The sequence below is a fragment of the Cervus elaphus genome, chromosome 29, assembly GCF_910594005.1.
Source record: "Cervus elaphus chromosome 29, mCerEla1.1, whole genome shotgun sequence".
Classification (NCBI taxonomy): Eukaryota; Metazoa; Chordata; class Mammalia; order Artiodactyla; family Cervidae; genus Cervus; species Cervus elaphus.
Genome location: NC_057843.1, coordinates 59109624 through 59128788, shown reverse-complemented (window position 1 = coordinate 59128788; position 19165 = coordinate 59109624). Strand labels below are relative to the sequence as shown.

Sequence of the window (19165 nt, the reverse complement as noted above, 5' to 3'; positions counted from 1 at the left end):
TCCCGCACAAGTTATACCTTAATTCTGTTAAGTGCAATGAAAAAAATATCATCTTGTTTTAGGCTGAAGTGTTTATTTTTAGTAAAGTTAAACTTTTTTTTCATATTAATTGGAAGATTATATTTCTTCTGGGAATTGCTATTCCATATTCCTTACTGATTTCCCTCCTGCAATATTATGTTATTGAGTTATAAAATCTGTTTATAATAAGGATAATATACTTGCTTTTCAAATACAGTATGTTGAATGTTTTACATATGTTTCTATCTTTAAATATAATTTATATTTTTTACTATATGAAAAATTTAATTATATTATCAAATCCATTTTTCCCCTTATAGTTTTAAATTTACTGATGAGGCTTTTAAAAGTAAAAGTATTTCAAAGACTTCCATACTTGACAGGAATTACATGATTTTAAAAAGTACAAAATGACAAGGGCTAATGGAAAGTCAGTCAAACTTTTTAAACTGATTATCATCATAAAAGCATCTTAATACATTTGAAAAATTTAGGGGAAAAATCTAAGATATTTTATTTAGTATAGAAAATACATAATATACATATGGATTTAAAACCCCAGTGGGATTATACTGCTGTAGACCATACCAGTCCACCCTGAAGGGTTTTAAGCAAGAAAGTGACATGATTGGTTAATACTTTCAGAAGAATCTCTGAGCTGACCAGGTTCCAAAAGTATATTCATAAAAAATAAAGTGAGGGATCAGTTTAAAAATTTTGTCAATAAGGTCACTGAAAAAAATTACCATTGTTGTATAAAAGGATATTTTCATTATCAGTAATGCAGAAAATAATCATGGAAAAAAGTAATTTTGAACTGAATAAGTTTAATGAAAAATTCAACACTTAGACTTTAGTTTTCTCATTTTTTGCCTCAAAGTATATGTTCAGTTATTCAGTCATGTCCGACTCTGCGACCCTACAGACCTATAGACTGCAGCACGCCAGGCTTCCCCGTCCTTCACAATCTGCTGGAGTTTGCACAAACTCATGTCCATTTAATCGGTGATGCCATCTAACTATCTCATCCTCTGTTGTCCCCTTCTCTTGCCCTCAATCTTTTCCAGCATCAGGTTCTTTTCCAGTGAGTTGGCTCTTTGCATCAGGTGGCCAAAGTATTGGAGCTTCAGCTTCAGCATCAGTCCTTTCAATGAATATTTAGTGTGGATTTCCTTCAGGATTGACTGGTTTGATCTCCTTGCAGTTCAAGGAGTGCTATACAGTGCTGAATAAAACAAAGACTTGTGTGTCTTACAGGTGTAAGAAAGGAAGGAAGGAAGGAAGATGACTGATGGTAAGAACTCCTAAAAGTATTGGAGCTTCAGTTTCAACAACAGTCCTTCCAATGAATATTCAGGGTTGATTTCCTTTAGGATTGACTGGTTTGATCTCCATGCAGTCCAAAGGATTCTCAGGTTCTCCAGCACCACAATTCGAAAGTATCAATTCTTCAGCACTCAGTCTTCTTTATGTACCAACTCCCTCACATCCACACATGACTCCTGGAAAAACCATAGCTTTGATATATGGACCTTTGTCAGCAAAGCACAGGAGCTCAGTCAAGTCCAACTCTTGGTAACCCCATGAACTGCAGCCCACTAGGCTCCCATGTCCACGGAATTTTTCAAGCAAGATCACTGGAGTAGGTTGCCATTTCCTCATCAGGTGATCTTTCCGACCCAGGGATCGAACCTGTGTCTCCTGCATTGGTAGGCAGATTTGTTATCACTTCACCACCTGTAAAACCCTAAAGTGATGTCCCTGTTTTTTAATACACTGTCTAGGTTTGTCACAGCTTTCCTTCTAAGGAGCAAGTGTCTTTTAATTTTATGGCTGCAGTTACCATCTGCAGTGATTTTGAAGCCCAAGAAAATAAAATCTGCCACTGTTCCCATTCTTTCCCCATCTATCTGCCATTAAGTGAAGGGACCGGATGCCATGATCATAGCTTTTTGAATGCTGAGTTTTTGGTTTTTTTTAAAAAGCTTTATTTATTTGGCTGCACCGGGTCTTAGTTGCAGCATATGGGATCTAATTTCTTGACCAGGGATTGAACCCAGGCTCCCTGCATTGGGAGTGCAGAGTCTTAGCCACTGGACCACCAGGGAAGTCCCTGAATGCTGAGTTTTAAGCCAGCTTTTTCACTCTCCTCTTTCACTCTCATCAAGAGGTTCCTTAGTTCCTCTTCACTTTCTGCCATTAGAGTGGTATCATCTGCATATCTGAGGTTGTTGATATTTCTCCTGGCAATCTTGATTCCAGCTTGTGATTTATCCAGCCCAGCATTTCTGCACGAGTTAAATAAGCATGGTGACAATATACAGCCTTGTCATACTCCTTTCCCACTTCTGAACTAGTCAGTGTTCCATGCGCACTTCTAACTGTTGCTTCTTGACCAGCACACAAGTTTCTCAGGAGACAGGTCAGGCGGTCTGTACTCCCATCTCTTTAGGAATTTTCCACAGTTTGTTGTGCTCCACACACTCAAAGTCTTTAGCACAGTCAGTGAAGCAAAAGTAGATGTTTTTCTGGAATTCGCTTGTTTTCTCACAATCCAACAAATGTTGGCAATTTGATCTCTGGTTTCTCTGCCTCTTCAAAACCCCGTTTGTACATCTGGAAGTTCTCACTTCATGCACTGCTGAAGCCTAGCTTGAAGGATTTTGAGCAAAACCTTGCTAGCATGTGAAATGAGCACAACTGTATGGTAGTTTGAACATTCTTTGGCATTGCCCTTCTTTAAGGATTGGAATGAAAAGTGACCTTTTCCAGTCCTGTGGCCACTGCTGAGTTTACCAAATTTGCTGGCATATTGAGTGCTGCAGTTTAACTGCATTATCTTTTAGGATTTTAAATAGCTCAGCTGCAATTCCATCACCCCCACTTGCTTTGTTCATAATAGTGCTTCCTAAGGCCCACTTGACTTCACACTCCAGGATGTCTGGCTCTAGGACATAATGCGTGCTCAGTTGACAAGTGGTGTCAGACTCTTTGCAACCCCATGGACTGTAGCCTATCAGGCTCCATTATCTATGGGATTTCCCAGGCAAGAATACTGGAATGGGTTGCCATTTCCCTCTCCAGGGGATCTCTCTGACTCAGGGATCGAACCTGTGTCCCCTGCACTGACAGGCAGATTCTTTACCACTGAGCCACCAAGGAAGCCTAGGATATAATAGGACCCCATTTAACTCTAACATATGACTGTAGGAGCTCTGGATAAATTGAGGTTTTCATTATCAGAGGATGACTGGTAAAGGATAACAGCAACTGAAATTGAATTTTCTTAAAACTGGTACCAACATTTCATTGTACAAGGGAAATGTATCTTAAAACGAAAATCATGTAACAAGCCTTTTTACACTTAATTATATGCAAATTTTTAGAAAAAGAATAAGTTAAATGTATGGGTTTTTACATAACATTTCCAATGAAATTATGACACAGAATATGACATCCTTACTTCACAATTTTGTACTATAATAAAAAGAGGGCCATTTCTGTATAATATTCAAGATCTTCATCAATTTTCCCAAAGGCCTATGAGATATTCACTTAATTCTTTGAAGTTTCTATCATGTCATCAATTCTGTCATTCTCTTTTTTCTAACTGGTAACTAGTCTAACTCTATCATATCCTCATTTGCCAATGATTTTGACCAGTTCTTTAATATCACTTCTCAGGGTCTTGCAAAACTGTACATCCTTTACAAGATCAGAAATTTCATGTTCCCCATGATAAGGACTGTACCTACACTGTCTGAAATATAACAATCAGAAAAAGACCAACAAAGACAGTAGGAAGGAAAAGAAGATCCTAGAATATTTAAATGGGCACTGACTTTTTTTTAACTGCCATGTCGCTAAGTAAATAGTCTTATAATAACTCCACTTCCTCTTGCAACCTCATAACTAGGGAACCTTGATTATTATATGGACTCAAATCCTCATACAGAGTCCTCATGAATGAGAAAGAAGACTGTATAATGGGCTTAAGAATTTAAATTACACATTTTCCCCTTTACTTTCACATGAAGCAATAGAAAATACTCTCTACAAATATCAATATTTTAACTTTACAAGATAAGCAAACCTCAAAACTAAGAAATGAACTACAAAACAGTACTAAGTATGCGGAAGATGAGTATCTAGACCCAAAATAGGAAATGCATGCCTGTATCTCTGAACAGTACACTGAGGTAGTCTAATGGAACTAAGTATGAATTCCAACTCTATCACTTACTATATGTAAGAGCCCAGGCAAATCTCTTTATCTGAGTTGCAGTTTCTTCATTCCTTAAAAATGGGTACAATATCTGTCTCACATCAGGATACTGTGAGGATTAAACAATATAGTGTATTAAAAGTGCTTCACAAAAGGTTTGGCACATGGTAAGCACTCAAAAAATGGAAGTTAGTATTATTAATAAGTAATGCACACTTAAGCTCATGCCAGAGGATCTTTCTGATGTTTACTCTAAACACTTATGGGATATGTACTTCTAAATGGCTTCATAATCTGTTTTTCTAACAGATAAGCAAATCCAAATTTGTAAGTGTCAGGTACTAGAGCAAGCACACTGACAGCAGCAAATGAGAACTGATATTGAAAACGAACACAGATTCTAACAGCAAATTAGTCAGAGGTCATTCTGAGTAGGGGCAAAGAAACTGACATGTCTTTTCTTTTTGAGATGAGAAACTTTTAAATTGTAAAATATTAGAAACATTATGAAGAATATAACAAACACCTGTGATACCCACCACCCAGCTTTATCAAATTTTAACATTTGGTTATCTTTTAGATCTTTTTTTTGAACATTACAAACACAATCAAAGAACCCTGTATATCCCTCCCCAATCCCATTCCCCTCCCTCCCTCCCCAGAGGGAACCACTATCCAAAATTTGTTTCGTTACTCCACTTGCAAGTTTTTAATACTATGAATTCACAACTGTATATCCATCCATAAGCAATTTAGTTTTGTTTTGCATTCAACTTATTTTGTCAGTATTTAATGAGCACCCACATGTGGCACAGTTCCAGGTGATGAGGATAGAGCAGAGAACAAATACATGCCCTCATCAAGTTTATGTTTATTTATTTTTAAACTTTATATAAATGGTATCACACTGTGTACAGCTCATTCTACAATTTGTTTTTCTGGCTCAATCCTGAATTTCTGAGGTACATCTCAGATACTGATGCTTCTATTTCATTTATTTTAACTGATGTATAGTATTCCATTGTATGAGTATACAATTTATAGTCCTCTTGATGGAGATTTGTTTCCAACTTCTATTACTGACAATGCTATAATGAAACTTCTTTACACATTGCTTTATTCACATGTGGTTTCTTTTAAACAACTGATATTCAATTTTAACCAGATATTGTTAAATTGCTCAAAATAATTTTACCATTTTATACTGCATCAATACTGTCTAAGTGTCTATTTTTCAGCATCTTTGCCAATACTTTTTCTATATTGCTATTTTTATTTGCATTTCCATGATAACTAGTAAGCTTGAAAATCATTCCATATTTATTGCTCATTTTATTGGTATTTTCTCTTATGTGAGTCTCTGCCTATTTTGCTCTAAGGTAATTTATTCATATATTCTGGATACTAATCCTTTTCTTGGCTATGTGCATAGAAAATATCTTCTCCCACCAGCTTATCACTCATCTTCTCACACTGTTATGTCTTTAGTTACAACGAAGTTTTAAATTTTAATACAGGTGACTTTATCAATCCTTAATGGTTTATACTTTTTTGGTGTGTCTTAAAAAGAATCCTTTGTTGTATTTAGAATATATTCTATATTTCTTCTAAAAAGAAAGAAACTGGCAGTTATTTTTAGTTATGATATGAGGTAGAAATCTAATTTCATTTTCATCTTATATATACACACACACACACACACACAAAACCAATCTCTTTTCCATTTACCCACACTAGTTTGTAAATAACCTGCTGTCATAAATCAAATTTTCATGTATGCATGTGTCTGTTTCTTGAAGTTCTATTTCATTTCATTGGTCACTTAATTTATCCCTGTCCTAAGATAAGGTCTGATATCTGGAGGGGTGGGTTCTCTTATCATCTCAGTCTTCCTCAAAGTTTTCTCAGACATTCTTGGTGCTTTATTTTTAAGTATGAACTTTATATCAAGTTAAAAAAAAAAAAACCCTTTTTTTAAAACCTAAAAATAAAAAATCCTGTTGGGATTTTTATTAAAACTGCACTAAATTCATAGACTACTTTGGGGGAAGAACTGACTTTATAATACTGAGTTTTCTCCTCCAGAGAAGATTTGCGTTTCTTCTTACAGGTACCCCACAGCACTGCTAAGCTGGAACCAATGTAAAATTGCTGGCTGGAGGGGTCTGGACCATATGGCAGTGTGAAGGCTACATGAAGGCTAGCTTGTGGTTAGCAATTTACAGAGATTTTCTGACATGCCTCTACCCAATGCCACAGTCTAGATGAACAAGGTGGTTTATTTCTAGAAAACCTTTATGCTGGAACTGTAGCCCTTTGCAGAGTTTGTAGCCCCGAGTCTTATGCATAGTTTTCTACTAGACTCCTCACCTTGAACTGGATGTAGAATTAACTCTCCTGTCCTTTGTACTTCTCATACCTGTCAAAACAGAAACTCAAAGAGTCACAGGCATTTAGCAGATGCCTCCAGGGTAAAAGCCAGCTGAATACATGTTTACTTCTTTGCATTCTTGCTTCCACTTCATTTTTGGCCCTACGAGTCCTTCCTTTCTTATCAGCTCAACTCTACATTAAAACAATATTAAAAAAAATTTATCCAACATTTCTGTTTTTAGCAGAAAGGTTATTCAAAGTATTTAAAATCTTTTACAACTTAATTTTTATTTGGTTGATTTACCAGTTTTTGTACAGAACTGTATTAAAATCTCTTACTATGATTATAGCCACGTATTGGAGGAGGTCTCGCTCAGTTGTATCCGACTCCTTGCGACCCTGTGGAAGGTAGCCTACCAGGCTCTACCATCCATGGAATTTTCCAGGCAAGAATACTGGAATGGGCTGCCATTTCCTTCTCCACAGACATGTACTAGTAATTCCTTATTATTCTATTTTTGCTTTCTTAATTTCAACTTGTATACAAGTTCATGATTATTATATATATGCTTGGTGGATTTTTCTTTTAATATGTAGTTGCCCTTTATCCTTATTAAAGAAAGCCTTTGGTCTTCCATCTGTTCAATAGGGATAACCTACATCAATTTTCTTTTCCCATTTCTGGGTAGTTTTATTTTTGGTATCTCCATAAAGAGTATGTGTGATCTTGTTTTTTATTCAAATTTCTATCTGTCTTTTAATAAAGAAGATCAATTCATTTATATGTAAATGTAGACTATTAATATTTTGGACCTATTTCTACTTCTTGTTTTCTATTTATCTTTCCTTTCCTTTGCTTTTTTATTTTTACTTTTTAAGCTTTCCTTCTGTTTACTGATCAAGTTTTTAATAGTCTCTGCCACCCCCTGCCCCACTTTGCTGGTTTGAAAGTTATAAATGAAATTTTTATTATTTTAATTTTTTTATCATATAGTTAATTATAAATTGTTCTGAAAGAGTCAGAAATTACTTAGTATTTCTATCCTCTTCCTAAACATGATGTGAACCTTAAATGTTATACCTTCCCACTGAACAAAACTCCTCCACCCATACAAGCTATTTGTTGTCACCATCCAGAGCTACACTGTGCAATTTGGTAGCCATTAGACACATGCTGCTTTTGAGTCCTTAAATGTGGCCAGTCTGCCTTAAGATGTGCTCCACGTTTAAAGTATACACTGGACTTTGAAGATTTAGCATGAAAAAAAAAATGTAAGTAAAACATCTCAGTAATTTTTATACTGATTGCATGTTGAAATAATAACATTTTAGGCATACTGGAGCAAGTAAATTATTAAAAATTAATTTAGTGTCTTTATGTGACTACTACACAATTTTTAATTTAACATTATAATCGTACTGGATAGTGCTAATCTAGAGTTTTCATTTTAACTTTGTTTTAAATGCACCTTCTTCCCCCTAAAATCCTTATCTATCTTCTATTAATAATAACATTTATAATTATAATATATATTAAAATTTATTTATCCTAGAATAAGAATTTATCTAGATATGAAATGGTATAAAACATTATTTTGACTTAGTACTGATATTTAAGATATTACTCCTTTTTCTTCTAGCATCAACTACTGGTGATAAGAAACCAGGTAGTTTAATTGTAATACCTCAATAGATAATCTGGCTTCTAACTTTGGTGGTAAGAGTTTCTTTACTTTTGATATCCTAGAGTTTCATCACAACCTGTCTAGATGTGAATTTATCTTTGTTTAACCCACTAAACGTTACATTTTACTTTTAACTCAAGAATTCAGGTCTTTCTTCAATGCCAAAAATTCTCAGCCTTTATGTCTTCAAAATTTAGTTCTCTTCTAATCTCTGCAACTTTTTTTTTCTGTAGTTGATATATTACATATCTCAATTAATCTCTAGGTAAAATTCTTAGTAATATTTTCCAACCCATTAATTCTCTCATCAGCATTGTACAGGGTAATAATTATCCCATCTATTAAGTTTTTTAATATACCAACTATATTTTTAAATTATAAAAGGTCTAGTTACTTCTTTTCCATATTAACCTATTCTTGTTTCATCTCTTTTGTTTCATAGTTTTGAGCTCTCTATTAATGGAAAGTACCTGTTAACTTTTTTTCTTTTTCTGTTAACTTATTCGAGCATCCTAAAGATGCTTTAAAGTGTCTTCCAATCAATGGAATACTATGCAGCCGTTAAAAAGAATAAAATCATCCCATGGGTACAAATATGGAATGATCTCTAAATATGTCATTAAGTGAAAATGCCAAGGTAGAATGGTACCATTTATATAAAAGTATATATATGTGTGTGTGTGTCTATGAGTGTATGTATATATATGTTTGTACATGCATAATAAACTATCTCAGAAAAGATACTAAGAAATTGGTAATAGTGGTTGCCTCTGGGAAGAGGAACTGGGTGGCTAGGGGACAGAGGTGGGAGACAGACTTACTTTTCACTGTTTACCCTTTTGTACCTTTGAATTTTGTACCACGTGCATGTATTACCTAGTCAAAAAAAATAAATAATTTATTTTTTAAAATAAAGTCTTTGTTGGACTACTCCATAAAAGTAATTTCATCTGGAGAAAATGCCTGTTCCAGTTGCTGATTCTGTTATACTAATATTAGATTATCTTAATGAGTTTTAGAATTTTGGTTGTAGACTCCTTTTGAGTAAGAAAGATGAAAACAAAAATTTCTTTCTCTCTTCCTATTTAATGATTTTATAGTTGTCCTATTTGGATTTCTGGACCCAAATCCACTACTAGGTCTCACTGAGATCAAAGCCTCCAGTTTCATGATGCTATGGGAGCTATCACGTATGTACCTTCAATCACCGACTCAGCAATGGCTTCACTCAGTTCATGGTCATGAGGCTAAATAAATCTTCATCAGCTAAAAGCTACAGCCCCAGGTAATTTAACAGTTTTTTCCTTTTTTCACCCTTTCACAAATGGGACAGACATTCCAACTAAACCCCTGGCTTTGTGTAATAATTCTGGCTCTGGTTCCTGCCTCACATGAAATACTTTAGCATTTTTGATTCCTCACAGGAGCTAAACTACTACATGTCAGTGCCAGCCTGAAAACCCAGTGGGCTTGTGTCTTCAACTCTGTAACAGCTTTTTGTGTGTGTTCCAGTCTGGCCATATGGCCACAAAGATGTTTATGCTGTTTCAGATCCTAGCTGCATCTTTTGTGCTATTTAATCTACTGTTCTATATGTTTGGAGCATTTCTTCTTTTTGATGATTAAAGTAATCATTATGAAAGTCATATAATCTCATTATATAAAGTTTTGAAAACAGAAAATTACTCATAATCCATTCATTCTAACACATCCACTGTAAGCATTTTAAAATACTTTATCTAATCTTTTTCTTCTGCATCATGTCATATCTATAGTTTTTATGATTTTAACCTGTACTATTTCAAGCATTTGTCCATGGTGATATGCAGCATCTGTAATCATCATTTTAATGACTGTGTATTAGTCCACCAAATTATACAAGTGTTATTTCCCACATTATTGAGAATTTAAGGAGCTTCAAACAATAAAGAAGTTCTCTGTGCCTATCTGTTTTTTCCCCTCAACAGTTTGAATCTGGGGGCTGGTGGTGAGAGAGGCTAAGCAATGGCACTGCCCCAAAGTATTACAGGACTAGCAAAATACATGGCTGAGGTTCATAATCATGGCCCTAATACACAAAGAGAAAAGGGAAAATCACATGGAAGTGAAAATGCATTTCAGAAAGATCCAATCCAAAATGGTTAACAGTAATTTTTATAATTAAAATGATAAGTTGCACAGTTCACAAATGTGTACCATCTAGTACTGCTGGTCAAGGCATTATAAATTTTCACTAACTTCCAAGACAGAATATTTTGGGTCACATTAATAAAGTTTACTTTCTCACTGTAATACTAACCTTATATTATTTACACAGTCTTCATGAGCTTCAGAAAGTGTTTTTATGTGCTTTGAAGATATAGGATCAAAAAGTAGAACTTCAGTCTGTTCACAAGCAACTGTCAGCACTGACCTGGAAGCAAATGACACATTTCTCTTAGTTTATTTAGCATTCTCTTGTTTTATTGATATTCATCTATTTATGACTATATAAGATATAGATGAATAACTTCTGTCCACATTAGTAGCAAATATTTAAAAGATTGAGACTATGCACTGTTGCAAGTAGTAGGAGGAAACAGTACTCTCATACCTTATGGTGAAGTATACGCTGGGTGCAGCTTGTATGGGGAGTACCAGTATCTAGCAAAATTTTAAACGTGCATATCTTTTATCTCAGCAAATTCAATCTAGAGAAATAGTAACCTCCAAATACAAAGAAGCACATATAAAGATATGCTTCATTGTAGGGAGAAATTGGAAGTAACCTAAATGTACATGAAAGAAAGATTGATTATATAAGCCATAGTATGTAATACTTTGCAAAATGGTGCAACACTTAAAACGGGATAACTTTATATGCATACAAAGGAGCCTAAAACATATTTTTACAAGAGAAAAGCTGGCTTCAGAAAGACATGCTTAAATGAGGCAACTTAGGAAAAGATCATATAAATTAGGCAATTCTTCATCAGCATCAATTAAAATGCATTGAAAGGTCTAGCACACATCCTACCAAACCAGTTTTAGTGAAACTAAACCTTCTCCTTTACGGATTTTAGTATTGTTTCCTGTTTTAGCCCTTTCCTATTACAAAATTACATTTTTATAAACCTTTTACAAACACCATTTTTTAAACTTTTTTACTGAAGGATAATTGCTTTACAGAATTTTTTGTTGTTTTCTGTCAAACCTCAACATGAATCAGCTATAAGTATACCTATATCCGCTCCCTTTTGAAACTCCCTCCCATCTCCCTCCCCCATCCCATCCATCATACAGAGCCCATGTTTGAGTTTACTGAGCCATACAGCAAATCCCTGTTGGCTATCTGTTTTACATATGGTAATGTAAGTTTCCATGTTACTCTTCCCATACATCTCACCCTCTCCTCCCCTCTACCCATGTCCATAAGTCTATTCTCTACATCTGTTTCTCCACTGCTGCCCTATAAATAAATTCTTCAGTACCATTTTTCTATATTTTGTATTTGAGTTAAAATACGATATTTATCTTTCTCTTTCTGACTCACCTCACTCTATATTAATAGGTTCTAGGTTAATCCACCTCATCAGAACTGACTCAAATGCACTCCTTTTTTTTTTTTTTAATGCATTCCTTCTTATGGCTGAGTAATACTCTATTGTGTACATGTACCACAACTTCTTTATCCATTCATCTGTCGATGGACATCTAGGTTGCTTCCATGTTCTAGATATTGTAAATAGTGCTGCAATAAACAATGGGATACATGTGTCTTTTTCAACCCTGGTTTCCTCAGGGTATATGCCTAGGAGTGGGATTGCTGGGTCATATGGTGGTTTTATTCCTAGTTTTTTAAGGAATCTCCATTCCATCTTACATAGTGACTGTATCAATTTACATTCCCCCCGAAAGTGTAAGAGTGTTCCCTTTTCTCCACACCATCTCCAGCATTTACTGTTTGTAGACTTTTTGGTAATGGCCCTTCTGACTGGTGTGAGGTGGTATCTCATTGTGGTTTTGATTTTCATTTCTCTAATAATGAGCGATGTTGAGCATCATCTTTCTACGTGTTTATTAGCCATGTGTATGTCTTCTTTGGAGAAATGTCTGTTTAGGTCTTTTTCCCACTTTTTAGATTGTTTGTTTTTTCACCATTGAGATGTATGAGCTGCTTGTATATTTTGGAAATTAATCCTTTGTCAGTTGTTTCATTTGCTATTACTTTCTCCCATTCCGAGGGTTGTCTTATCACCTTGCTTATAGTTTCCTTTGCTGTGCAAAAGTTTTTAAGTTTAATCTGGTCCCACTTGCTTACTTTTGTTTTTATTTCCATTACTCTAGGAGGTGGGTCATAGAGGATCTCGCTTTGATTTATGTCATTGAGTGTTCTGCCCATGTTTTCCTCGAAGAGTTTTATAGTTTCTAGTCTTACATTTAGGTCTTTAATCCATTTTGAGTTTATCTTTGTGTATGGTGTTAGGAAGTGTTCTAAATTCATACTTTTACATGTAGCTGTCTGGTTTTCCCAGCACCATTTATTGAAGAGGCTGTCTTTGCCCCATTGTATATTCTTGCCTCCTTTGTCTAAAATAAGGTACCCATAGGTGCATGGGTTTATTTCTGGGCTTTCTATCTTGTTCCATTGGTCTATATTTCTGTTTTTGTGCCACTACCATACTGTCTTGATGACTGTAGCTTTGTAGCATCATCTGAAGTCAGGAAGGTTGATTCCTCCAGCTCCATTCTTCTCTCTCAAGACTGCTTTGGCTATTCAGGGTCTTTTGTGTTTCCATATGAATTGTGAAATATTTTGTTCTAGTTCTGTGAAAAATGCCATTGGTAATTTGATAGGGATTTCATTGAATCTGTAGATTGCATTCTGTGGTATAATTATTTTCACAATATTGATTCTTCCTACCCAGTAACATGGAATATCTCTCCATCTGTTTCTGTTATCTTTGATTTCGTTCATCAGTGTCTTATAATTTTCTGTGTACAGTTCGTCTCCTTCAGTTCAGTTCAGTTCAGTCACTCAGTCTTGTCCGACTCTTTGCGACCCCGACTCTCTGCGACCCCATGAATCGCAGCACGCCAGGTCTCCCTGTCCATCACCAACTCCCGGAGTTCACTCAAACTCATGCCCATCGAGTCAGTGATGCCATCCAGCCATCTCATCCTCTGTCGTCCCCTTCTCCTCCTGCCCCCAATCCCTCCCAGCATCAGGGTCTTTTCAAATGAATCAACTCTTCGCATGAGGTGGCCAAAGTACTGGAGTTCCAGCTTCAGCATCAGTCCTTCCAATGAACACCCAGGACTGATCTCCTTTAGGATGGACTGCTTGGATCTCCTGCAGTCCAAGAGTCTTCTCCAACATCATAGTTCAAAAGCATCAATTTTTCAGCGCTCAGCTTTCTTCACAGTCCAACTCTCACATCCATACATGACCATGGGAAAAACCATAGCCTTGACTAGACGGACCTTTGTTGGCTTTGCTTTTAATGTCTTTTAATTGCTTTTAATGCAGTAATGTCTCTGCTTTTAAATATGTTATCTAGGTTGGTCATAACTTTCCTTCCAAGGAGTAAGTGTCTTTTAATTTCATGGCTGCAGTCACCATCTGCAGTGATTTTGGAGCCCAAAAAAATAAAAACTGACACTGTTTCCACTGTCTCCCCATCTATTTCCCATGAGGTGATGAGACCAGATGCCATGATCTTAGTTTTCTGAATGTTAAGCTTTAAGCAAACTTTTTCACTCTCCTTTTTCACTTTCATCAAGAGGCTTTTTAGTTCCTCTTCACTTTCTGCCATAAGGGTGGTGTCATCTGCATATCTGAGGTTATTGATATTTCTCCTGGCAATCTTGATTCCAGCTTGTGCTTCTTCCAGCCCAGCATTTCTCATGATGTACTCTGCATATAAGTTAAATAAGCAGGGTGACAATATACAGCCTTGACATACTCCTTTTCCTATGTGGAACCAGTCTGTTGTTCCACGTCCGGTTCTAACTGTTGCTTCCTGACCTGCATACAGGTTTCTCAAGAGGCAGCTCAGGTGGCCTGGTGTTCTCATCTCTTTCAGAATTTTCCACAGTTTATTGTGATCCACACAGTCAAAGGCTTTGGCGTAGTCAATAAAGCAGAAATAGATATTTTTCTGGAACTCTCTTGCTTTTTCGACGATCCAGGGGATGTTGGAAATTTGATCTCTGGTTCCTCTGCCTTTTCTAAAACCAGTTTGAACATCTGGAAGTTCTTGGTTCATGTATTGCTGAAGCCTGGCTTGGAGAATTTTGAGCATTACTTTACTAGCATGTGAGATGAGTGCAACTGTGCAGTAGTTTGAGCATTCTTTGGGATTGCCTTTCTTAGGGATTGGATGAAAACTGACCTTTTCCAGTCCTGTGGCCATTGCTGAGTTTTCCAAATTTGCTGACATATTGAGTGCAGCACTTTCACAGCATCATCTTTCAGGATTTGAAATAGCTCAACTGGAATTCCATCACATCCACTAGCTTTGTAGTGATGCTTTCTAAGGCCCATTTGACTTCACATTCCAGGATGTCTGGCTCTAGGTGAGTGATCACACCATTGTGACTATCTGGGTCATGAAGATCATTTTTGTACAGTTCTTCTGGGTATTCTTGCCAGCTCTTCTTAATATCTTCTGTTTCTGTTAGGTCCATACTATTTCTGTCCTTTATTGAGCCCATCTTTGCATGAAATGTTCCCCTGGTATCTCTAATTTTCTTGAAGAGATCTCTAGTCTTTCCCATTCTGTTGTTTTCCTCTATTTCTTTGCACTGATCACTAAGGAAGCCTTTCTTATCTCTCCTGGCTATTCAAGTTTATTCCTAGATATTTAATTCTTTTTGTTGCAATGGTGAATGGGATTGATTCCTTAATTTCTCTGATTTTTCATTGTTAGTATATAGAAATGCAAGTGATTTCTATGTGTTGATTTTGTATCCTACAACCTTGCTAAATCCACTGATTAGCTCTAGTAATTTTCTGATACTATCTTTAGGGTTTTCTATGTACAGTATCATGTCATCTGCAAACAGTGAGAGCTTTACTTCCTCTTTTCCAATCTGGATTCCTTTTGTTTCTTTTTCTTCTCTGACTGCTGTAGCTAGGACTTCCAGAACTGTGTTGAATAATAGTGGTGAAAGTGGACACTCTTGTCTTGTTCCTGATCTTTGGGGGAATGCTTTCAGTTTTTCACCATTGACAATAATGTTTTTTGTAGGCTTATCATATATGGCCTTTACCATGTTGAGGTAGGTTCCTTCTATGCCCATTTTTTGAAGTGTTTTAATCATAAAGGGGTGCTGAACTTTGTCAAAGGCTTTTTCTGCATCTATTGAGAGTCTCTTATGGTTTTTATCTTTCAATTTGTTAATATGGTGTATCACATTGGTTGATTTGCATATACTGAAGAATCCTTGCATTCCTGGAATAAACCCAACTTGATCATGGTGTATGAGATTTTTGATGGGTTGCTGAATTCTGTTTGCTAAAATTTTATTGAGGATTTTTGCATCTATGTTCATCAGTGATATTGGCCTATAGTTTTCTTTCTTTGTGTTGTCTTTGTTTGGTTTTGGTATCAGGGTGATGGTGGCCTTGAAGAATGAGTTTGGAAGTGTTCTTTCCTCTGCAATTTTTTGAAAGTTTTAGAAGGATAGGCATTAGCTCTTTTCTAAATGTTTGACAGAATTCTCCTATGAAGCCATCTGATCCTGGGCTTTTGTTTTTGGGGAGATTTTTGATCACAGCTTCAATTTCAGTGCTTGTAACTGGGTTGTTCATAATTTCTATTTCTTCCTGGTTCAGTCTTGAAAGACTGAACTTTTCTAAAAATCTGTCCATTTCTTCCAGGTTATCCATTTTATTGCCATAGTTGTTCATAATAGTCTCTTATAATCCTTCTTATTTCTGCATTGTCTGTTATAACCTCTCCTTTTCATTTTGTTGATTTGATTCTTCTCTTTTTTTCTTGATGAGTCTGGCTAAAGGTTTGTCGATTTTGTTTATCTTCTCAAAGAACCAGCTTTTAGTTTTATTAATCTTTACTACTGTTTCTTTCATTTCTTTTTATTTCTGCTCAGATGTTTATGATTTCTTCCCCTCTATTAACTTTGGGGGTGTTTTGTTCTTCTTTTTCCAGTTGTGTTAGGTTGTCTATTTGATGTTTTTCTTGTTTCTTGAGGTACAACTGTATTCCTATAAACCTCCCTCTTAGGACTGCTTTTGCTGCATCCCATAGGTTTTGAGTTGTCATGTTTTCATTGTCACTTGTTTCTAGAAATTTTTTGATTTCCCTTTTGATTTCTTCAGTAAACTGTTGGTTATTTAGAAACATGTTGTTTAATCCCCATGTGTTTGTGTTTCTTACATTTTTCTTGTAATTGATATCTAGTCTCAAAGCATTGTGGTCAGAGAAGACGCTTGATATGCTTTCAATTTTCTTAAATTTACTGAGGTTTGTTTTGTGACCCAAGATGTGGTCTATCCTGGAGAATGTTCCAAGTGCACTTGAGAAGGTATATTCTTCTGCATTTGGATGGAATGTCCTGCAAATAACAATGAGATCCATCTCATCTAATGTATCATTTAAGGCTTGTGTTTCCTTATTTTCTGTTTTGATGATCTGTCCATCAAAAGTGGGGGTGTTTAAAGTCTCCTACTATTATTGTGTTACTGTCAATTTCTCCTTTTATGTCTGTTAGTCAAACACCATTTTATTTCTGAAAATCTATTGTCTTTTATTGATTTTGTCTTAGTTTTCTGCAAAGACTGATCTACTAGCAAATGAAATCTTGAACTGATTTCAATTTAGGATTGAAATTGATTGATTTTACTTTCAAATGAAATTCTGAAAGTGCAATCTTTTCAATTTATAATTCCAATAGCACATGGGATGTTTACACTTTAAGATGAAAGTGCATAAGATAGAATTCTAAATGGGCAAACTTTAAAATTCAGAACAAATGGTAAGGGGAAACATCTACTAAATTGAAATTTTTTCCATATTTAGAAATCATGAAATTATCCTTTAAAGAGTGTCTGCCTAAATCCTTTTGTGAGGTACCTGGATTTCAAAAATTTGATAATACCTGAAGGATTTCTGCGTTAGTTAACTACCATGAGTAAAAATATTCAAATTAATATATGTAATTTTAGAAGATGCATAAATATTTCTTTTTGTTAGAAGAGTCATGAAATGAACTTGTCTTCTTTTCATGCATAAAAGTAATGAATCAATGATTCTTGGGAAGTCTTAATATTAAACATTATAAACAAGAGAGCTATTAAGAGATCAATAAGACTGATAGTCATTTTTTCATTTTAATATAATCTATTTTTGTACATGGCATAATTTGTAACTTTTAAAACTGGATGTCATTTGTCCCAACATCAAACCCTATACCTTTGTAAATGCCATCTTTATCATATATAGATTTTCTTTTAGGACTCTATATTCTATTTCATACAATTTCTAAAAGATTTGGCAAGTGGCAAAGCAAGGCCCCCTCACTGCCCTAATAAACATTTTTAGGGGAAGCTAATGTCACACTCTCTTCTCCAAATGAATTTTAGATATAGCATGTCAGGTCCTACTAAAAAATCTTGTTGGTATTTTTATTAGGATGCAGTGGCTTTACAAATTAATCTGGTAGAATTTATATCATACAGCATTGAATCATCTCATCAATAATATGCAATTTTCCACATATTTAAGACATTCTTAGCAAGAAAACTGTAACAATTCTTTGTACATCCTTATACATTTAGAATTTACACAGGAAGTTATACATACACACACATATCCACCTGTGGATTTTGAGGTTGTAATAAATCTATAGAAAAGTTTGCATAGGGTTGATAGTTTTACAATATGGAGACTTCCAATCCTTGAACATGGCATATCTCCATTTACAATGGAGATTTTCTCCATGTAGATCATGCCTATCTTTCATTAGATCTATTCCTGGGTACTTGAGATATTTTTTATGCTTTTGTAAATGTTCTTTTTAAAATTTTGTTTCATTTGCTGCTGGTGTACAGGAGGCAAACTGATTTTTTATTCTAACAATCTTATTCTAATATTTATCATATATTATTTTAGGTTTTCTTTGTCAATTATCATTAATCATCTACAAACAACTGCATTCTTATTTTTAATATTTTTTTCTTTGCTGCACCAGCTAGGACCTTCAGAACAATGTTGAACAGAAATGTTTATATAGCAAGCACTCTTGTCTTATTCCTGATCTTTAAGAATACATTCATTTCATCATTAAGCACAATGTTTGTTACAGGGTTTGTTTGTTTTGGTAGATTCCTACTACTGGATTAAGGAAATTCTCTTCTACCTCAAATCTGTTCCTTTTTTTTCATTAATATACATTACTGAAAAAGTGAAGTCACTCAGTCGTGTCTGACTCTTAGCAACCCCATGGACTGCAGCCTACCAGGCTCCTTGTCCACGGGATTTTCCAGGCAAGAGTACTGGAGTGGGTTGCCATTGCTAAAGTATATGAAATATTTTCTAACATTTATTGAAATTATCCTATAGTTTTCTTTTAATATGTTAATGTAGTGATTTACAATTAATATATTTTCTAGTGTCAAATCAATCTTTCACTTCTACCATATTGCTACATTCAGTTGGCTAAAAAGGTGGATTCACATCTCTGGCTACCCTCCTTTTGCAGAGCTTGGCCCTGAAATTTCCTCACTGCCTCAGTTCTCTACTCCCTTCAAACATAACTGTTTATATCTTATATTAGATATTTATGTTTTTCTGTAGCTTTTCTAATTATTCTCAGTTGGAGGGTTAGTCCAAACCACCTATTCTGCTACTTCTGGAAA

At 35.2% G+C, this 19165-nt stretch overlaps 1 protein-coding gene across 5 annotated transcripts in view; it reads right to left on the bottom strand.

Moving 5' to 3' along the window:
- The window catches only part of DCAF10 (DDB1 and CUL4 associated factor 10), a 65235-nt gene that overhangs the window by 39095 nt on the left and 6975 nt on the right, over window positions 1-19165 (bottom strand). For 2 of the 5 annotated variants that reach the window (XR_006338692.1, XM_043891478.1), the window contains exons 2-3: window positions 10604-10717; window positions 6617-6665 (exon numbers count right to left, since the gene is read on the bottom strand). The exons of 1 other annotated variant lie outside the window; for it this stretch is intronic. Coding sequence is in view for 3 of the 4 variants with exons in the window: in XM_043891478.1 (XP_043747413.1) it covers window positions 6635-6665; window positions 10604-10717 (145 nt within the window). In the remaining variant the exon portion in view is untranslated. The remainder of the gene's footprint in view (window positions 1-6616; window positions 6666-10603; window positions 10718-19165) is intronic. 2 more of the 5 variants (XM_043891477.1, XM_043891475.1) reach the window with 1 other exon arrangement.